The following is a 12,932-nucleotide window of genomic DNA, read 5'->3' as shown; positions in this document are numbered from 1 at the left end:
CTTCCCATATTAAGTACAAAATTTAGTACATTAAGTACAATAGTACATAAATATTCAGTACAATATTGAATGGAAAAATATTTTCAGCAATGTTATAAGACAAAATTCAGAACGTCTTGGAGATACATTAACATGAGAGAAACTTGGGTAAATCAGTGTTAATTCATTAGCGTTTCAGAAGTAAACAATAAAAACTCTTTCTCCTAATAGAGGTGTCATAAAATAAAAAAACCTGAAAGTAAATATTACCAAAATTAAGAAACACCACTGACGTCAAAAAATATGGTCAGGGCTGGACGCAGTGGCTCACACCTGTAATCCCAGCACTTTGGGAGGCTAAGGGGGGCAGATCACCTGAGGTTGGGAGTTCGAGACCAGCCTTACCAACATGGAGAAACTCCATTTCTAATAAAAATACAAAAATTAGCCAGGCGTGGTGGAGGGCGCCTGTAATCCCAGCCACTTGGGAGGCTGAGGCAGGAGAATCACTTAAACCCAGGAGGTAGAGGTCGTGGTGAGCCGAGGTCATGGCATTGCACTTCAGCCTAGGCAACAAGAGCAAAATTCCATCTCAAAAAAATCCAAAAGAAAACAAACAAACAAAAATCTGGTCAGAATGCATAAAAAGAAACATCAAACTAGTTGAACACATTATCCTTCATGAACCGTGGGAAAGCTTTATACAGTATGTGTTTGTTTTGTTTTGAGATGGAGTCTCGCTCTGTTGCCAGGCTGGAATGCAGTGGTGCGATTTCGGCTCACTGTAACCTCTGCCTCCCGGGTTCAGGCAATTCTCCTGCCTCAGCCTCCCAAGTAGCTGGGACTACAGGAACGCACCACCATGCCCAGGTAATTTTTGTATTTTTAGTAGACACAGGGTTTCACCATGTTGCCAGGATGGTCTCAATCTCTTGAACTTGTGATCCACCAGCCTCGGCCTCCCAAAGTGCTTGGATTACAAGCGTGAGCCACCACGCCCGGCCTATAGCATGTGTTTAAGACATAAGTTTTGAAGTCCAACAAACCTGTGTTTGAGTGCTAACACCTTGTGTACAAAACTTAGATAAAAAATTGAAGCTTCCAACCTTAGTTTCCACATTAAATGGGGATAATAGTTTCTAGCCTCATAAAGCTATCAGGAGGATAAAATAAAATGCTTGATAGAGGGCTCAAAAATTGATAGTTATTATTGTTACTATTAAATTATGAAATTGTAATTGAATAGTAACAATAGATTTTATTGTTTACAATGTAATTTAATAGATGCAAGGTGTATGAAATGGGGTATTATTTAATATGTTTTATGAAGTATTCTCTGAATTTTAAAATCAAATGAGAAATACTTTCCATTTATTTATATAATATATGGATTCTCAGTTCCCAACAACTAGTTTCAATATTTTATTAAATTTAGAATTGATAATGAAATAAATATAAGTTGTCAACCTACCACCATTAACAAGTGTCCCAAATTTCCAATCTAAAGAGCAGAACAAGGTTAAGAATGACATTAATACAGTCATTCTCCAGTCCCACTAATTTCTTCTCTTTTAGAACTATAAAGATTTTCAGAAAGAAAGTATTTTTTAAAACCCAATGGAACAGAATCCTGCCCCAATACCAGAGAACTAGTCCAAGCACCTGATCTGGTGGCCAGAAAAGCCTAAGCAACATTTCAATTTTGCTTCTACTGAATAAATGTTACTAATGTGCCTGACATAGTTTTTTTGTTTTTGTTTTTGGTTTCTTTGAGATGGAGTCTCGCTCTGTTGTCAAGCTGGAGTATAATAGCACGATCTCTGCTCACTACAACCTCTGCCTCCCAGGTTCAAGTGATTCTCCTGCCTCAGCCTCCTGAGTAGCTGGAACTACAGGCACACACCACCACACCCAGCTAATTTTTGTATTTTTAGTAGAGACGGGTTTCAGCATGTTGGCCAGGGTGGTCTCAATCTCTTGACCTCATTATCTGCCCGCCTCAGACTCCCAAAGTGCTGGGATTACAGGCGTGAGCTACCATGCCCGGCTGAGCAAGAAATCTTTTTAAGTAATTAAAGGAGGATCTTATTCATATACTCCAAGAATGTTATCAGGTGCTTTTTTTCTCTACCTGCTTTTAGTTCTTGGTACCCAAGAAGATATATGTAGAAGATACTGAAGCACCACCCCCAAACACACATACTCCCAAATAAAAAGAAATATTAAGCCTGGATTCCCTAACATTAAATTTACTGCAAACTTTACAAAAGGGGAATACAAGAAATTAAAGCAGTCACTAGTTGCATACATTAATCAATTCCCTTACTTGATTCTTATCAATTCGGTTCAACAGGCTTTCTGTGTTATTTCTAAGCACAAAGGCGACGATATAGTTCCTTACCTTTCCATTAGCTTCTCTTGATCCCAATTGAAGTGGCTAAGGAGTATTCTTGTGATAGTTGCTGGATTCTAAAGAAGGAGGGGAAAAGAAAGTCATTTTAAGGTAATAACACTTCATTGACATTTAGTGAACTCCTAGGTTGAAGTTAAATTTCCATAATACTCTACCCAAATTTCCATCCCTAGGGTATTTCTTTATTCCTCTAAGAAAATATATTTTAATGATAAGATCAAGACTATTTAAACATAGTCTGCCACACTACTATGTCACGTTTCTTTAGGATTCAAAATAAGCCAAAAAGAAATTACACAGAAAGTAAGTTAGGCGCTGTCTTAATCGCAAAAAAAATAATTTCAACACACCGCCACATCAGCACACTAAATGTAATCAAGACAATTTTTAAAAGAAAATTTCCAACACTCAGACACGATCGCATGTGCCTATAGTCCTAGCCACTTGGGAGGCTGAGGCAGGAGGATCTCAGGCCCCAGAGTTCAAGTCCAGCCCGGGCAACATAGTTAGACCCAGTCTCTTAAAAAAAAAAATCATTTAATACCTTATGCACTGAATAGTTTCAAATGCGTTCAAATCACTTTTAAGTTATGGGCCGGGCACGGTGGCTCAAGCCTGTAATCCCAGCACTTTGGGAGGCCGAGACAGGCGGATCACGAGGTCAGGAGATCGAGACCATCCTGGCTAACCGGGTGAAACCCCGTCTCTACTAAAAAATACAAAAAACTAACCAGGCGAGGTGGCGGGCGCCTGTAGTCCCAGCTGCTCGGGAGGCTGAGGCAGGAGAATGGCGTAAACCCGACAGGCGGAGCTTGCGGTGAGCCGAGATCCGGCCACTGCACTCCAGCCTGAGCCACAGAGCGAGACTCTGTCTCAAAAAAAAAAAAAAAAAGAAGGATTCTTCACAGATATTTAAGCAAAATTAAAAAATACTGTACCACATAGTAGTTTACAAGGTAAACTTTTAGGCTGCTATTTCAAGAAGGAAAAGTTACCACTATGAAATAAAACAAAACCAAAGTTTACTGCCTTATCATTCAATGCTGTCACAGATATCTCCATTTACCGTAAAACTAGTGAGCTTACTATTTGTGTACAAATTTTAACTCAAAATGCAATGGGGCCTAAGAAATCAGCAAGGCCTGACTCAAAGATATGAGAGCTAGTTACAATAGCAGAAGTGGAACCCAAACATGGATCTGCTTATTTGTGTCTCATATATAATTTTACTACATCAAATAACCTTCCAAGAAAGATCTCTGTGGACTAAAAACACTTTACTTCACCACAGGCGGGCCATAGTTAGCTACAGATTTAAAGTAAACTCGTATAAAAATAGTGCCATGAAAGAAATGTATGTCAATTGTTTTCAACAGTACCATTTGTTACAGAAAAATTTACTCACATGCATACTCCCCTCCAAAAGCCAAAGATACGGATACTCACTTACTCATCTTAGTACATTTTGCTAATCTATCTAGGTACTCCTTACTTCTTTGGACTCACACTCCCCTAAGAATCTGTCTTTAACAGACCACTGCAGATAGACGCCACCCATCTATAAGTTAAGATGTGAAAAGAAATATTTTAACTGATCCTAAGTTATACATATATTTGTAGAGAATACAGAGACACTGTCATCTCCAGCTTTCTTAGAAATGTGATCTAAAACTTTTTTTTTTAAAGAACCGAGTTCAGTAAGTTTTAACAAGAGGATTTGCCTACAACTGAAATAAAGTCACTAATTAAGATTTAGCTATATGTAAAATAAGAGCAATAATCCATCAATCGAGAGACTTAAGTCTCCTGTCATTAACTAAAATTGCATGACTACAACTTTGTGGCATCCAGCACACTATATTTTCTACCACTGGATAGGGTGTTTGGGGTAAAATATTTCAGGAATTGTTAAGAGCCTCAACTTGCAAAAAGGGAAAAAAGAGAGGGGAGGCAGTATAACTTGATGTTGCTAGTGCCAAACCTGTTATTGGTTTATCAAAAGTAAATATGGTAAGTTTTATTAAAACAGATTCCTAGTTTCTACCACCATACTTTTATTTAATACGGTTAGGGCAAAGGCTCCCTAAATGTGCTCACTGCCATGTGAGGCATGACACGTAGGAGACTCAAACTGTAATTCCATGCTTCCGGCTAGGGGAATAAAGAAGGCCCCTGGGAGCTGAAGAATATGGGTGAAATCACTGATGATAAGAGACAGAAAAGTAGATCCCTAAGTCTGTGGGCCCAGCTGCAAGCTATCTATATATACGCAGAACAGATCCAAAGAAGTGTAAGGTAGGCTTTCACAATAGAACTAGGATATAAATCACTGCTCAAATGCTAGATCAACCGAAGTGGGAATGGGAGGGGCAAATGCAAACAACATGGCAAAGACTTTGAAAACTGAACAGATAATGGAACCACTGCCTATATAAGAAAAGAAAGAATTTGCAGGTATAAACTAACTACGTTGATTTGTCTACTAAAACAAACAAATCTTCAACTTTCTCTACAGCATTTCAACAGGACTCAGAATCTCACAATATTCAAAATGTCTGGGATAGAATCTAAACTACTAAACACAGCAAATACGAAACCAAAAAACTGACCAATTCTTAAAGCAGAAGGTAATCAAGAGATGCTGACTTCTATTTAGATGACCCACATATCATAATTATCAGAGACTTTTAAAGCAGTTATTTTATCTTTATTTTTTATTGCTCTTGTTGACCAGGCTGGAGTGCAATGGCACAATCTTGGCTCCCACAACCTCCGCCTCTCGGATTCAAGCAGTTCTCCTGCCTCAGCCTCCCAAGTAGCTGGAATTACAGGCATGTGCCACCATTCCCGGCTAAATTTTTTGTATTTTTAGTAGAGATAGGGTTTCTCCATGTTGGTCAGGCTGGTCTCGAACTCCTGACCTCAGGTGATCTGCCCGCCTCGGCCTCCCAAAGTGCTGGGATTACAGACCAGCAGTTATTAAAACCATGATCCATTAGGTAAAAAATGAACACCTTAAAACAAATATGAAATTATCTTTTCTGTTGTTTTTTTGATGGAGTCTTGTTCTGTCATTCAGGCTGGAATGCAGTGGTGCAATCTAGGTTCACTGCACCCTCCGCCTCCCCGGTTCAAGCAATTCTCCTGCCTCAGCCTCCCAAGTGGCTGGGATTACAGGTGCATACCACCACGCCCAGCTAATTTGTTTTTCTTTTTAGTAGAGGGTGAAACCCCCTCTACTAGTCTCAAACTCCTGACCTCAAATGATCCACCCACCTTGGCCTCCCAAAGTGCTGGAATTACAAGCATGAGCCATTGTGCCTCGACAAAATTCTCCTTTTTTTTTTTTCTGAGACAAGGTCTTGCTTTGTTGTCCAGGCTGGAGTGCACTGGTGCAATCTCAGCTCACTGCAGCCTCAACCTCTTGGTTCAGGTGATTCTACCAACTCAGCCTCCTGAGTAGGTGAACTACAGGCAAGCGCCACCATGCCCAGCTAGTATTTTGTATTTTAGTAGAGACAGGGTTTTGCTATGTTGCCCAAGCTGGTCTCAAACTCCTAAACTCAAATGATCCTTCCACCTTGGCCTCCCAAAGTGCTGGGATTATAGGCATAAGCCACAGAGCCCGGTCTGAAATTCTCAAAAAAGAAAGAGTTGACTATTTTTTTAAAAAATGGAAATTTTAGAACTCACTCACTGGACTGGCTCACTATCAGAAAGAAGATGACAGAAGAGTCAGTGAACTTGAAGACATGGCAACAGAAATTATCCAATCTTAACAAAAGAGAGAAGAAATATTTTTTTAAAAATGTACAATCTCTCAGGGCCTATAGGATATCAAAAGGTATCAAGCTAGAATTCCATATTCACTAAAAGTATAGTTCACAAATGAAGACAAAGACATTATCAGACAAAAAAGCAAAAAACAGGTTAGGTGCAGTGGCTCATGCCTCTAATTTCAGTGCTTTGGGACACTGAGGCAGGAGGATCACTTGAGCTCAGGAGTTTGAGACCAGCCTGAGCAACATGGTAAGACCCCGTCTCTACAAAAACTACAAAAGATTAGCTAGGTGTGGTGGCATACGCCTGTAGTCCCACTAGCTGAGGAGGCTGAGGCCGGGGGATCATTTGAACCTGGGAGGTTGAGGCTGCGATGAGCTGTGATCACATCACTGCACTCCAGCCTGAGCAACAAGGCAAGACTCTGTCTTAGAGACAGACAGACAGAGAGACACAGAGACGAGAGAGACAGAGAGAGTGAGAGAGAGAGAGAGAGATTGAAACCTGCTCTAAAAGAAAAGCTGTAAGAAATTCTTTGGGTGGAAGGGAAATTATATGGGGGTAAGTAGAATATTTTGAAAATTTCAAATAATCCAAAAGGCAGAAAAAGGAGGAACAAAGAGAAAAGTAATTTTAAAAGGCCTAAATCTAACCATGTAAATAATTACATCAAGTGTAAATGTTCAAAACAAACCATTTCGAAGCCAGGGCAACCGCTCAGATTTTTTTTCAAAAAAGGGCAAAACTATATGCTGTCCATAACAGCTCAGTTTTCAATGTAAGGATTGATATATACAGATTAAAAGTAAAAAGACGGGAAAAGATGTATCATGCAAACACTAATCACATGAAGGCTACAGTGGCTATATTTCTATCAGGCAAAGCAAACTCCAGAACAAGGAAAATTAGCAGTAATACCTTCAAAATAAAGAAAAAACTGATAGAAATCAAATAGATGATTCCACAATTATACTTAAGAGATTTCAACACTCCTCTCTCAGTAATCCACTGAATACTATGTAGACAGCCTACTTCCAAATTAAACCATCTTTTGTTAAATCCAGGCTTGAAAGAGGAAATCTCAAAGAAAATTAGAAAATATGTCGAACTAGACAAAAATGAAAATACAACATATCAAAGTTGTGGGACATAGCAGTGTTTACAAGAAAATTTATGACATTAAATGCTTATATAAGAAAATCAGAAAGATCTCAAACACTTCAGGAAGAAAAAGAAAAACACAAATCAAGCAGAAGAAGGGGAGTAAAGACAAGTCAATGAAAAAAAAAAAAAACCACTACGAGAAACAAAACCAAAAGCTAGTACTAAAGATCAATGAAACTAAGAAAACTCTACCTAGGACAATAAGCAAATACTACAAACTCTTTGCCCATTAAATTCATCAATTCAATAAAACAGGCCAACTTCTCAAAGACACAAACTACTAAACCTCACTAAACAAGAAACAGGTAACACAAATGCTCCTATTACTGATTAAGCAAACTGAGTATGTAATTAACTCTCTTTAACAAAGAAAACTCATGGATCAAAAATGGTATCACTGGTAAATACCACTAATCATTCAAGGAAGAAAAAACAAATTCTACACAACTCTTTCAAAAACCAAAAGAGGGACCACTTCCCAATTCCTATAAGCTCACACTGATATCAAAATCCAAAAGAGACATTTCAAGAAAATTACTCTATGAAAAAAGATGTAAAAATCCTCAGCAAAATATTAGGAAATGCAATCCAGCAATACATAAAAAGGATAATTACACTGCAACCAAGTGGGGTTCATCCCAGGATTGCAGGGATAATTTTAAACATTCAAACTTCAGTTTAATTACCATACTAAAAGCCTAATGAAGAAAAGTCATAGGACAGGATATAAAGCATTTGACAAAATTCAACATCCACTACCATAAAAATCTCTCAGCAAACTAGGAATAGAAGAGGCACTTCTAGGCCAGGTGCCGAGTCACTCTTAGTCAACTCTGTACTGGAGTCTTACAAATACAATATGGCAAGAAGAAGAAATAAAAGAAATTGGAAAGGAAAAAAGCTGTTTCTAGTCAGATGACTATGTATGTGGCTATGCAGAAAATCCCATTAATGTACAAAAAATTCCTAGAAGAAATGAGTTTAGCAAAGTCCAGGGCCAATATAAAAAGATTAGCTGGGCCGGGCATGGTGGTTCATGCCTATAATCCTAGCACTTTGAGAGGACAAGGTGTGTGGATCACCTGAGCTCAGGAGTTCAAGACCAGCCTGGCCAACATGATGAAACTGCATTTCTTCTAAAAATACAAATAATTAGCTGGGCATGGTGGTGGACGCCTGTAATCCCAGCTACTCGGGAGGCTGAGGCAGGAGAATCACTTGAACCCGGGAGGCAGAGGTTACAGTGAGCCGAGGTGGCGCCACTGCACTCCAGCCTGGGCAACAGGAGCAAAACTCCATCTCAAAAAAAAAAAAAAAAAGAAAAGAAAGAAAGAAAAGATCAGCTATATTTTTACATACTAGCAATGAATAACTGAAGATCAAAAAAATTCAAAGTGCCACTTACAATAGCACCAAAACCTCAAATATGTAGGTATAAATTTAGTATGTGAAGAACGTGTACACTGAAAACTGCAAAATACTGATGAAAGAAATTTTAATAAGACCTAAATAATGGAGAGAGATGCCATCCGATTGGAAAACAACATAGTTAAAATGTTAATTCTTCCCAAACTGACCTATAGATTCTACTCAATGCCAATCAAACTCCAAATATTTTTTGATAAATATCAAAGTGATTCTAAATTTTATATGGAATACCAAGGAAACTAGGATGGCCAAATTTGAAAATTTTGAAAAATTGTAAAACACAACACCTGATTTCAAAACATAACTATGAGGTTACAGTATTGGCAAAAAGATACACAGATCAAAAGAATGGAATGGAGACCAGAAATAGACCCATATAGAGAGCAAAACTGATCTTTTACAAAAGTGATAAAACAATTCAACAGAGAAAAGGTCTTTTTTTCTGAGTCGGAGTCTCACTCTGTCAGCCAGGTTGGAGTGCAGTGGCGCGATCTCCGTTCACAGCAAGCTCTGCCTCCCGGGTTCACATCATTCTGCTGCCTCAGCTTCCCTAGTAGTTGGAACTACCACGCTCGGCTAATTTTTTTTTTTTTTCTTTTCTTTTTTTTTTTTTTTTTTGAGACGGAGTCTCACTCTGTCGCCCACGCTGGAGTGTAGGGACGCAATTTCGGCTCACTGTAAGCTCCGCCTCCCGGGTTCACGCCATTCTCCTGCCTCAGCCTCTGGAGTAGCTGGGACCACAGGCGCCCGCCATCACCTCCGGCTAATTTTTTGTATTTTTTCTAGTAGAGATGGGGTTTCACCATGTTAGCCAGGATGGTCTTGATCTCCTGACCTCGTGATCTGTCCCCCTTGGCCTCCCAAAGTGCTGGGTAGTACTGGAATAATTAAGATGTACATACTTTTAAAATGTACTTCAGCTCACATTTAATACAAAATTAATAATGGATCACACCCAAATGTAAATCAGACTATAAAACAGAGAAAATGGCCAGGCGCGGTGGCTCATGCCTGTAATCCCCGCACTTTGGGAGGCCGAGGCGGGCGGATCACGAGGTCAGGAGATCGAGACCATCGTGGCTAACACGGTGAAACCCCGTCTCTACTAAAAAATGCAAAAAATGCAAAAAAATTAGCCGGGCGTGGCGGCGGGCGCCTGTAGTCCCAGCTACTCGGGAGGCTGAGGCAGGAGAATGGCGTGAACCCGGGAGGCGGAGCTTGCAGTGAGCCGAGATGGCGCCACTGCACTCCAGCCTGGGCAACTAAGCGAGACTCCTTCTCAAAAAAAAAAAAAAAAAAAGAACAGAGAAAATGTTTGTGACCTTGAGTTACACAAATAGTTCATACATACATCAAAAGCACAATCCCTAAGAGAAAACGGATACACTGAAATCCATCAAAAGTAAAAGATACTGTTAAGAGAATGCAAGATATCCCACAGACTAGAAGATACCTGCAAATTACATTTCTGATGAAAAATCTGTACCTAGAATAATTTTTTAAAAATCTAAAAACCTAACAATAAGAAAATAAAAGCCCATTTTAAAAATGGATTTACGATTCCATTTAAATGACACAGTGGAAAAGGCAAAATTACAGGGCTCAGGCCAGAAGAGGTGGGAGGTGCCTATAGTCCCATCTACTCAGGAGGCTGAGGCAGGAGGATCACTTGAGCTAAGGAGTTCAAAGATGTAGTGTGCTAGGATCCCATCTGTGAATAGTCACTGCGCTCCAGCCTGGACAACATAGTGAGGCCCCATCTCTCTTAAAAAAAAAAAGGGGGGGGGTGCTGGGGTGGGGGATTGGTGTCACACCTGTAATCCCAACACTTTGGGAGGCCAAGGCAGGAGGACTGCTTGAGCTGAAGAGTTTCAGACTAGCCTGGGCAACAAAGCAAGACCTCTACTAAAATTTTTAAAAAAATGATCCAGGCATGATGACACACATGCCTATAGTCCCAGCTACTGTAGAGACTGAGGTGAATAGGATCCCTTGAGCCCAGGAGCGCAAGGCTGTAGTGACCTATGATCGCGTCACTGCATTTCAGCCTGGGCGAAAGAGGAAGACCCTGTCTTAAATGAATGAGTGAAAATAAATAGAAATAAGGATAGGGTACAAATCCAGAGCTGCCAAATATTAAGGGTGGGGGAGGGTCTGACTAAACAATGGGGTAGAAAGAAATCTGAGGGGTGATGGTGAGGGAAAACTGTTCTGTAAGTTAACTATCGTGGTGCTTATACAACTTGAGGCATTTATCAAAACTCAGAGAACTGTATGCTCCAGTGTAAATTTTCTTGTATGAAACTTAAAACATAAAGTATTCAACTATAAAAGTAATCTAGCCTGCATTGGAACACCTGTAGTGAAGTTCTTTTAAAAAGAACAATGTGGGCCAGGCGTGGTAGCTCATGCCTGTAATCCCAGCACTTTGGGAGGCTGAGGCAGGTGATCACCTGAAGGCTGACCAACATGATGAAACCTTGTCTCTACTAAAAATACAAACATTAGCCGGGAGTGGGGACCCACGCCTGTGGTCCCAGCCACTTGGGATGCTGAGGCATGAGAATCACCTGACCCTGGGAAGCGGAGGTTGCAGTGAGCTGAGATCAGGCCACTACATGCCAACCTGGGCAACAGAGCAAGACTCAGTCTCAAAAAAAAAAAAAAAAAGGGAGGGGGGTGGGGAGGCCAAGCACAGTGGCTCACATCTGTAATCCCAGCACTTTGGGAGGCCAAGGCGGGTGGATCACCTAAAGTCAGGAGTTTGAGACCAGCCTGACCAATATGGTGAAACCTCATCTCACCTAAAAATACAAAAATTAGCCAGGTATGGTGGCGTATGCCTGTAGTCCCAGCTACTCGGGAGGCTGAGACAGGAGAATTCCTTGAACCCAGGATGCCGAGGTTGCAGTTAGCCAAGATCGTACCACTACACTCCAGCCTGGAAGACAGAGACTCCGTCTGAAAAAAAAAAAAAAAAAAAAAAAAAAAAAAAAAAAAAAGAACAATGAAAGTAAAAGGGAATGCTGAACAGGAGAACACAGATTTGAAATTACTTAGTGCCAAGCACAATGCTAGAGACTTTAGATATGTTTCATTTAATCCTCACATCAATATTTTATTCAACTTAGGTATGATTTACATTTTACAGATGAGGTTACAGAGGTTAAGTGTCTTGGTCCACTTAAGATAAAATAGGCGGCCGGGCGCGGTGGCTCAAGCCTGTAATCCCAGCACTTTGGGAGGCCGAGACGGGCGGATCATGAGGTCAGGAGATCGAGACCATCCTGGCTAATACGGTGAAACCCCGTCTCTACTAAAAAATACAAAAAACTAGCCGGGCGAAGTGGCGGGTGCCTGTAGTCCCAGCTACTCGGGAGGCTGAGGCAGGAGAATGGCGTGAACCCGAGAGGAGGAGCTTGCAGTGAGCTGAGATCCGGCCACTGCACTCCAGCCTGGGTGACAGAGCAAGACTCCGTCTCAAAAAAAAAAAAAAAAAAAAAAAAAAGATAAAATAGGCTAGTAGGATTTGAATATATGGAGAGATTATTTTTTAATTTGGGATTATAGCACCACTCCCTGCAAGGACTTGTCAAAGGAGAGAAATTCACTTCGGTGTGCCACCAAAACTGATAGTTTAGTGAAAAGCCAATTCAAGCTCTTGGCTGAAATAAAGAACTCTTCATCCTTTTTAGAGGATATAAACAAACCAAACAACAGTTTGGGTAAAATCACTATAATTAGAAAACTAGTACTATTACTAGCAGCAGTACATTTTAACTTTTAGGACAATAAAACATCGTCATCCTCCAGCTGGGGCCAAGGGGTTTGGGACCAAAGGGGTGGGCCTGATCCCAGTGTCCCCACCCTTCTTGTCAAGGTGCTAAACTGGAGGGCGTTCCTTGGGTACTGACTTTCCCAGAAACTCAGAACCAGAGAGGGCCAGGCACCAGCCCAAGGTCACACAGCCAGGCGCTTCTTCCCTCCTAGACCCCCCAAGGACTGGACTTGCAGGGCTGGGACAGAGGTGGGGTGGGGAAAAGCAATGCCTTGTCAACCCATGCAGGGAGCCCTACTCCCACCCCCAAGATGTATAAAGTTGAGGAACACCCCTGCTCCCACATCCATGCTCACTCAGGGCCCTGCTCCAAGTGCTTGGCACGCACAC

The 12,932-nt window shown here is 40.8% G+C and overlaps 1 protein-coding gene across 2 annotated transcripts in view; it reads right to left on the bottom strand.

Moving 5' to 3' along the window:
- Positions 1–12,932, bottom strand: part of LOC105470181 (uncharacterized) — a 318,425-nt gene that overhangs the window by 122,236 nt on the left and 183,257 nt on the right. The window contains exon 8 of one of the 2 annotated variants that reach the window (XM_071101027.1): positions 2,381–2,448. The exons of the other annotated variant lie outside the window; for it this stretch is intronic. Coding sequence (XP_070957128.1) covers positions 2,381–2,448 — 68 coding nt within the window. The remainder of the gene's footprint in view (positions 1–2,380; positions 2,449–12,932) is intronic. 2 annotated transcript variants of the gene reach the window in all.

The sequence above is a fragment of the Macaca nemestrina genome, chromosome 7 (genome assembly GCF_043159975.1).
Source record: "Macaca nemestrina isolate mMacNem1 chromosome 7, mMacNem.hap1, whole genome shotgun sequence".
NCBI classification, from domain to species: domain Eukaryota; kingdom Metazoa; phylum Chordata; class Mammalia; order Primates; family Cercopithecidae; genus Macaca; species Macaca nemestrina.
This window is presented reverse-complemented; position numbering and strand designations above follow the sequence as displayed.